The following is a 9,985-nucleotide window of genomic DNA, read 5'->3' as shown; positions in this document are numbered from 1 at the left end:
TAACTAGTTAGAACGAAATAAGCTTCTACTACGGAGCTAAATGTTGTATAAGAAGATAAAGAGTATGCTTTGTACGTGATGTAGTTGGTGAACCGGATTTAAACCACCAATAACCGAATTTACTCAAACCAAACTCCAATATACAGCATACTTCAGTGTTTGAGATAATTTGTTAAGGCAAAAATCATAATCAACATAGAATGTGATAATGGCCGCAAAACTAGTTTCCACCAAATTCAGAAAAGAATAACATACCGTGAACTGGGGAGTCAGTGGCGGAGAAAACATGAAAATTCTGTTGGGATTCCTATTACTCGGTGCTTTCGTGGAAGCCATTAGTTGGGATAGAACGAGTGAGAGGGTTAACTAGAGAAGAAAACACTGCAATCGAAAGGACCTCTTTTGTTTCGATAAAATCTGTAACTCTCAGGCTCGGGAACAACGATGGAGTTTGAGAAGCGGCGAAGATGTTCTATTAGGGTTAATCTCTTTCCCGTTAAATTAATTAGGCCAATAAATCCATTAAAAGTTTGGTTGATGGGTTTAAACCCTTTATTAGCCCACTAAAAATTACAATAGCTAGAAGCCCATAATTAGCCCACTAACCAATTCAATTAACCGATTTTTTATCTTGTTTTATTGTATTTTTGGTTTTATCAGATATAAAACATAAATTATAGATTGAAGATTAATCTTATATTTTTTTATATTTTATTCCTTGTTCCTATAAAAATATATATATATATATATATATGTATTTTACATTAAGCTATTTTTTTAAAACCAGTTCTCGTAAAATTATTGGAACATTATTCATTAATAATATTTTGTATGACAATTATTATTTTTAGGGGGTTTTTTATAGTTAACAGATTTATTTTAACACAAAAATTTAACACAAAGTCAGTAAGATATTTACCATTTATTCAGTATCAGATGAATATTCGGATGATGCAGAATCATACTCTTCTTCAAACTCTCCAACCTCTTCTTCAGAAACGTTTAATACATCATCAATTGTGATATCTTTTTCTAGTTCTTCTGGGATAGTTTCATCATGAGTAAGCTCAACAGAGCCTATGTCCCCAACATATGTTTGTTGCAAAGGGCCATTTTCTATTACACCGTGAACTCTACCTCTACGACTTATTTGTGTAACAGTAACACACACATCTTTTTTTTTTTGTAAGCCGAGGATAGGGAATGTAACACACTTGGTCCCCCTATGATGCGAGGATAAAAGGGTCATATTTATCTAACCTCCTTGACGTTCTGACTGAAGTTACACCAAATTTGTCAACACGGACTCCCCTCTCAAAAGATGGATTATACCAATCACACATGAAAACTATGCATTTTAAATTTATTACTCCAGGAAACTCAACCTCCAAAATCTCATTCAAAACACGTAATATATTGTGTTACCGGCTTGCGTACTAATCCCGGAGTTGATCGTTGTCCTGTTCTCTCTCTCGCGGTAGACTTTGAATGCATATCCACGTGTGTAGTAAGTTGGTGAACTATATGCAAGCGACAATGGACCGTCAACCAACTCTTCTAACCAAGTATGTAATTTTTCACCTCTACTATTGCATGTTAGGACATGTATGTAAGTGAATACATTAAGTGACTATATTGAGTAATATGTTATTCAACAAAGCATTTTATATATGTCATATTCTCACATATAATTCTATCCATTGTACGAACTCATTCTGTTTCATGGTGGCAAGAGTCTCTTCATCAAAATGTGGATACGATGTTCGCAACTGGTCGAGATAAATCCTGTACATACAATATTATTAAAAGTAACACAAATTAAAGGTTGTAGCCAAAAAAAAAAGATTAAATTTACATTACTTCAAAATACCTCTCATATGGCCATAGTTCCTCTCAATTCAAAAAAATGTAAGTATGCAAGTGCTTTACTTCTTCTTCGGTTAGCCACCGCTTAGTTGGTTTCCCACTTAATTGCCCAGTTTGTGAGAAAACATCTGGAACTTGGGTTATGTATTGTGGTTTTTCTCCACCATCATCATAACGTCTTGGTTTTCTCCACCATTCATCGAACCTTCCACTTTGCTTAAAATTTTCACCTTCTTTTTCAAGTGAAACATGAATCTCTCGAATGGGTACATCCACCTATACTGAACATGACCCCCAAGTTTCGCCTCTCTAGGAAGATGAATTGGAAGATGTTCCATTATATCAAAGAAGGAGGGTGGGAATATTTTTTCGAGATTGCAAATAAGAACGGGTATGTTGTCAGATAATTGTCTAATGTCAGCTGTTGTAAGTGACCTTGTACATAGGTCCCGAAAGAAAGCACTAATTCCTGCATTATGAAAAAACAATACTTTAGTTGCATTTATGAAATAATAATTTAGATTTTATTTAAAAAATTACCTGCAATAGATTCATGTTCATTTTTGGGGAGGAGTTCGAGAAATGCAAATGGTAGTAATCGCTGCATAAACACATGACAATCATGACTCTTCATCCCTGATAATCGACTTTCTTGGTTGTCAACACAGTTTCGTAGGTTGGAAGCATATCCATCAGGACCTCTTCCGTTAGGTAAGACATGTAAATGAGGGCGATTACATATCAAAGGCAAGTCTAATCTTGACTTCACATTGTCTTTTGTCTTCCCTGGGACATTTAAAACGGTATTCAGCAAGTTGTCAACGACATTCTTCTCAATGTGCATGACATCAAGATTGTGTTTTAACAAGAGATCTTTCCAATAAGACAACTCCCAGAAAATACTATGTTTGTGCCAATTGTGATACTCTCCATAACCGTCCACTGGATTATGCACACTACCACCGCAATATGTTGTCTTTCTCCGCACCAAAATCCCTTAGTTGCGTTAATATAGTTTCACGATTTTTTTGAAACTGTGCGATTTTTCTAAAACAATTTTTTCTTGCGACGATAAGGATGCGAGGCTGGGAGAAAAGCGTCTGTGGCAATCAAACCAACTTGTCTTCCATCCATGTTTTAACTGAAATGCGTCTGTACTATCTTGACAATACGGGCATGGTAATAGTCCATGCGTTGTCCATCATGATAACATTATGTGTGCTGGAAAATCACTTATTGTCCACATTCGGACCGCCCGGAGAGTAAAATTTTGCTGCCAATAGACATTATAGGCTTGAACTCCGTGCTCCCATAAGACTTGTAACTCATGAATCAAAAGTTGTAAGAACACATTAAGAGATCTCTTTGGGTGTTCTGGACCAGGAACAAGCACATACAGAAATAGAAACTCTCGCTTCATGCACAGTGATGGAGGTAGATTATAAGGTGTGTGAATAACTGAGCACAAAGAATATTGTCGTCCATGCTTTCCACAAGGGTTGAAACCATATATACATAGTCCGAGGTAGATGTTCCTACTTTCTGCTGCAAAAGTAGGATACAATCTCTTAAAATGTTTCCATGCCTCTGCGTCTCAGGGATGCACGATCTCCCTTTCGGTTGAATGCTCTTGGTGACATCTCATTGCTGCAGCGGTGCGCTCTGCTTGATATAATCTTTTATGCCGATCTGCTAACGGTAAATACCACATACGCTTAAACGGTAGTATTCTGAAACCGGGACTTTCCACAAAATCAACAAGCTAAGTAGTCAGCGTCTGATTGCCAGTAAATCATACAGTTGTAAATACAAACATCGATCTTATGATATCACTACAAGAAAATAGTGGTATTGCCACGATATTTTTGTAATGATCGTATTCGTTAAGATTTTGTAACATTTTTTGCTATATTTTTGCAATGATAAATGTACGTAACAATTTTATTACAAATTTATTGCAATAGTGACAAAACTGTTCGTTGTTTTTTTCATAACAAACTAGGTTTTAACCCGCGATATACCGCGGGATATTTTGGATATAATTAAATATATATTAACTAAATTATGCTTAACTTATATGTATATAGATTACTTAAATTTGCTCAAACTCTGTTCATGTAGCCCACAAGATATCAAACTCTGTTCCATAAACTTTGCTCATGTAGCCTTTACCTTTATTCATCGCACAAACAATGAGATTGCCCATTTATTAGCTAAATTGGGTTGTAATAACTTAGATTTTTATTCAGACTCTTGCAATCCTCCTGTATGGCTGATGGAACCTTTGTACCTTGACAGATTTTATTCTGAATAAATTACTTTTGCTGAAAAAAAAAATAGATTACTTAAATTAATATATAAGTTTTTCTACTGATGTGTAAGTATGAGAATTTTTTAAAAATATATATATTTCGGAAGTGTATAGTAGTACTTTTTTTTTAATAATATTATGTTATAGTTGTTTTTTATATAGTTTTAAAATAAATTGTAAATATTATGTAAAATTGGCATTCTAATATTAAGATTACACATCAGTAGTGTGAATTGAATTTTTTTATATTTTGAATTTTTTTATTATGAGTAATAAATATTGGCTTATTTATTTATTAGTAATGAATTTGTGTGTACACGATGTTTTGACGGGTTTTAAACGGTGATACAACTCGGAAAATTGGATATGTGGTTTTTTTTCCAGGTATCTTAAGCTGAAATCCATTTGCTATTGATTATATTCCTTTTCTTTTTTTAAAAAAAATAAATTATCTGCCAAATAGAAAAGTTCGATGTTTCATATATTTAATAAGATTGTAAATAAATATTATTTTATTGTAAAAATAAAATTTTGCATTACTTCATCATTTTAATATGTTTTTCTATATTTGAAAAACCTATTATGTATTAATAAAATTTCAATGTTTGAATATTCTAATGTAAAATAATTTATTATAAACAGATTTCCCAAATAAAAAAAGATGGGCTACATATGAACAATATAGCTGGACTTCTTTAGGCCTACTAAAAATACAGATGTTAATGGTTAAACTAAAAAGTTAATTAAATCATTTTGCTGGAAAAAGGAAAACTGCAAACAACATCTTCGTTCTTGTTGCATTACGTCGCATCTATCATCGAAATTCTTCTCTTTTTAGTCAATAATTAGTTGTTCCATTAAATTATTCTCTATATTCTTACATACTCTCACCATATCTGCTAAGATGTCGAGGAAAGCATACCTACTGCCTCCAGATTTTTTATTGAGCATAATAGATTTGCTCGATGTTTTTTTGGGCAACATCTAGTTCAAATTAATCTATTTAAGGAAGCATGCACTGGAATTGGCTACTTCGTAATTGAATTCAATGTTTCGGTAAGTGGCTTCTAATTTCTTTTTAGTTTCATATCAATCTATATTTTTTTTGGTTTGTAAAGACTCTTTTTTTTTCCATTTTTCGCAATCGCTTTTGAGAGAGGATGAAGAACCGATTCTGAAGAAATTGTACTGGGCAGTAATAAGGTTTGTTTCGAAACTATTATTTGACAAATAATTAATTTGGCCACTATTTTTTTAGTATTTTTGGCTGAGAATTAGTTAGGAAACCTCTATATTACGTTTGACAGAAATGAAAGGAACATAAAAGTTTTATTAGTGATGAAATTAAGCCAGAAAGCGAGAAAAACATAGAAATTATAAGAAGATAAAAACAAATAGGTAGATGGATTGTGATCCATAACATTTTATTCTTGTAATAAACTTCTCGCCAAACATGCTTCTTTGTATGAATCGTAAATCAAACCATTATATGTCCTCATATCTTCATCACGTGTTGGTGCCTTGATATATCTGAATAGGAGTTTCAAATATATATCACCATCAATCTTACTTGAAACATATGTTATCCTTTGCCTCTTGATGGTTCTTTGCCTTCTTTGGAATTTGTTTTTTTTGGGATTTCAATAATAAAAACCTGGAATATCTTCGAAAGTGAGTTGTCTTGCATATGAACATTGATTGTTCATATCAAACCAAGCTGAAAGGAGTGGATGTTGATTTTTTTTGTTGTTTTGGCTGGTAGCCATACCGAGAGTTTTATGTGATAATAAGGATAGTGGATTATCTGCTATGAAATGTGTTTGATGAGTAGCTCTTTGACAATGTACGTATTTATACTATTCTAGATAGTATAATTTCTATAGTTAAGATTTGGAAGGTTTTGATTATTAAGTAAATCATATCTCGACGGTAGTAATGTACCATAAATTATGATATATTTAAGTATACCAAACAATGAGATTCTGCAAATAAAAACATATACAATAGTCATAAACTTTGCGGATTTTCTGTAATTTGATAAGAAGTCTTCTGCAAATGAAAAAAATTGCAGTTTAACTTACATGTACATCTGCGAGGACCATGTCAAAGGTCTCTCCAAAAGCGGTGATGTAAGTTTTTCAAGAGTGAAGGACTCAGACTTGCACTCTCCAGGATGTCTTGTAGGGCTTGACATCATTGAGGTAAGCAATTGCTTGTGCCATTAAGAAATACAAAAAGGACTTTGAGTTTTGCTGTTGAGTTTTCGAAATTGATTGATGTGATGAGATGAGAATGACTATAGAATATATCTATTTATACTAAAGTTGGTAACATAGGGTTTCACAGTGATTGAGTTGTGATAATCTTGAATGGAAAGTAAGAAATCTTTTTATTCAAATTTGTTTTGATTTTATGATATCAAATTAGGTATGTTCCATGTTTATTTGCGTTTTTTTTAGTAATTATGCTATTATGGAATTAATTAATTGAGACCCTGATTATAAGTTGATTGGAGAATTAATATTTCAAATTTCAATGATTTGCGTAAATTGATATGAACTGAATTTTACATTTAATCTTATGCCATGAAAACCATCTATCGACTAATTAGAATATTGGTATTTTTGCAGATAAGTAAGGCCCAATATGTATACTAATATTGTCAAACGATAGTGAAGCCCAAAATAAATAAATAAAATATCCAAGTTGTTGGATAGGAATTGATTATCGGGTGGGTATTCGGATAAAGACGCCGCCCCTACAGATGAAATCGATTTTTTATTTTCTTAAGTCAATTGTGTCCTTCTTAATTTCAATAAAATGTCTACTTTATTAATAATTCAGTGGCAATTTGAGTAAATAGATCAGATATTTAGGACATTTTCCAATTTGTACTTCTCTTTTAATTATAAGAAGATTAGCAACAATATTACGACATATAAAAATGTCTTGCAAATTTTGCAAGAAATATTCAACGGCTATGAGTTGTGACTATTTTACAAGAAAATTTTAGTAAAAATATGTGGCAACATATGTGACACCTTTGTGACTGTATTTACAATAATTTATAACTCTTTTGCAACATATTTTTCTATAAAACTACCTTAATATATATCATATTTTTAACTCAATTACTAGTTAAAACATTAATTTGATGCATATTTTAACATTGACGTTGACATAAGATTATTTGGATTTGATATGTTGTTGTTTTTTTTGTATATGAGTCTAAAGTAGAACTTTTTTTGGTTTACTTGGTTTAGTCCATGTTTAGACAAAAATATTATTAAATTTTGAAATATAGATTATATTTATAATATTTCTATTTTTTTGTAAATTTTGTTAATGTCTAATATATGTTTTTGCGGTTTAGTTGTATATATGGATAGACATTCATCTTTTATCTTCACGGTTTATTTTATTTTGAGGTTTTATATGCTAAATTTGACTTACACGTTTCTTCTCATGACTTGCATCTTTTATTAGTTCGATCACTTTTTAGTTTTTACATTGAGAAACTGAAGAAAATTAAATAAATAACCAAACAGAAACTTGGAAAAAATACAAACGCTAATAAAGCATGAGTAAATAAATCATCAACACATCTAATACCAAAGCTTTTTCAGTTTTCTTCTTGAGATCAAACTCTTCTTCATCTTGTTCATTATGTTACTTGTTTAAATCTAACTTATGGACAACCTATGATTTTATCATGTAAACATCTCTTGAGTATTCACCTTCTTCTTTATTTTTTAATTTTTTCTTCATGTTTTCTTCGTGCTTCATTTTGGTTTAGAAAAAAAGATTAAAAACAAAAGAACTCGTTGGAGTGATTATAAGGTAGTTTGTTTTGATACAAGACTAAAATCTAGGAAAATTATTTTTTTATGATACCATGGAAATATCAAAACAAAGAATATTTGTTCCCTATTGTTCCCTTCCACCTGCTTTGATTTTTTTTCATTTTTTAACGCGTACCGAAATAATTTTGATAATTACACGACTTTACGTCCAATGAAAAAATATTAATTTTAAGTATTTTTTAAGTCTAACAATATTGAGATGGTGTGCTACGACAAGATGCATGGCTAAAGAGATGAACATGTGTCTACTGCTAAAATTAGTTTCTACACTGTTAGCTTTTGTGTACGTGTAATGTGTTAAAATCTTTCTGTAATTTACCTTCTGTTTTAATAAAAAAGTTGATCGGCCCAAAAAAAAAAAAGTTTCCCGCCTCTTCCCGCTTCTCGCACCTTTTGTATTTTTGACAATACTTGAAAGATTTGGATAAATCCACTATTCGGTATCAAAGATTTTATTTTATTCTTTGCTTATATATAGTTTAAAGACGTAGTTTATTAACCAACGTTTCTTCTCCATAGTAAACACACTTCTCTATTGATTAATTATGTTTTTATTTTAATATTTTATTCTGGGGTATAATTCTGTGTTTCTCTTCTCCAAATCACAACACATGAGATGCATCATACATAAATGTTTTTCGAGAGACACACAAGAAATCAGATGGATCATTTGTTGATGAGAGGACAAGGCAGATCAGTTAACATTAGTGTAAGGCCACACTCAAAATTTGCAGATATTTTTCCAAATATTGGTAGATTCGTTGGAGCTGGTCACATTTGTACACTAACTTATATAGAGAGGCAACAAGCACATCGACATGTTTTGATCAACTCTTAGCTACTTGATCATTTACGAGAGTAAGTTTAGCTCACAATAACATTGATTATTCTAACTTTTTTAATTGAACTATACTAATATAGTTCTTATTATTTTCTATCTAGGCGATACAAAAATAAGCTTGTTAGTAGAATTTCTGGTCAGAGCAGAAGGAATCGTGCTATTGACATTGACAAAGAAATGCATCTTAATTTTGCTAAATGGATGAGAGAAAAAGTAGAAGAAAATGACATTGATGGGATAGATGATGATTTACGATGCTTAGCTCTTGGTCCATCAGATAAAGTTGTGAAGTATACAGCTTACAACGTGAACGACTTCAAATTTCGAACTATTGAAAGAGTTGCTGATATCAAAACACAAAATAGTGGTGTTTATGTGGCTGCCGAGACTATGAGTTATGCAAGCTCTTGTGATCTAAACCCAATAGCAGGAGATGTAGCTTACTATGGGAAGCTAGTTGAAGTTATGGAGTTAAATTACTATGAGACTTTTAAAGTTGTGTTGTTTAAGTGTAAATGGGTTGATTCTCGTACTGAACGAGGATATAAAATAGACGCATATGGTCATCATATGGTCAATTTTTCACGCTTGGCTTCTCAAGCGAGACTGGTATATTATGTTAAACAACGTGGCGAGTCAGAGTGGGATTTTTCAGTTCATGTTCAACCTAGAGACGTATTTGATATGGGTAATGCAATTCTATGAGAATATTTTGGCTTTAATAAGGAACACTTGAGTCTTTCTCTTTTTGTTGACTTGACTTTATTTATTTGTTATACTATAATTTGATGCTTATGTAAACTACAGTTTTTTTAGTTTCGTTGAAAGGCTTAACTTGAGTTTACTTTCTTTATTGCTTTTTTTATGATTATAATATAAGTGTAAGATGTTTTAGTTAGGAAGCCTTCTATGAAATATATATATATAGTTGTGTAAGTTCTAAAATTCTCGAGCTCATATATTCCATTGAAATATCAATAAACGACTTGTAGTTAAATTTGCTGGTTTTAATGACCAAATTAGTCACTATTTGAAGAATCAATTAAAATTCAGTATTTCTTAACAGTTTGCTTTTATGTGCTTTGTTTAGGTTCATGAATTTTG

The 9,985-nt window shown here is 31.6% G+C and overlaps 1 protein-coding gene and 1 pseudogene across 1 annotated transcript; one reads left to right on the top strand and one right to left on the bottom strand.

The window, feature by feature from the left end:
- Nucleotides 1-922: 922 nt before the first annotated feature.
- Nucleotides 923-2,738, bottom strand: LOC147941323 (uncharacterized; annotated as a pseudogene).
- Nucleotides 2,739-8,785: 6,047 nt separating this feature from the next.
- Nucleotides 8,786-9,586, top strand: LOC147941322 (uncharacterized). The gene is made up of 2 exons (XM_087458470.1): nt 8,786-8,898; nt 8,983-9,586. The coding sequence occupies exon 2, from the start codon at nt 9,059-9,061 to the stop codon at nt 9,584-9,586; it is 528 nt and encodes a 175-aa protein (XP_087314596.1). The 5' UTR covers nt 8,786-8,898; nt 8,983-9,058.
- The last annotated feature ends 399 nt before the right edge of the window (nt 9,587-9,985 follow it).

The sequence above is a fragment of the Camelina sativa genome, chromosome 7 (assembly GCF_030686135.1).
Source record: "Camelina sativa cultivar CO46 ecotype springtype chromosome 7, ASM3068613v1".
In the NCBI taxonomy this organism is placed as follows: domain Eukaryota; kingdom Viridiplantae; phylum Streptophyta; class Magnoliopsida; order Brassicales; family Brassicaceae; genus Camelina; species Camelina sativa.
This window is presented reverse-complemented; position numbering and strand designations above follow the sequence as displayed.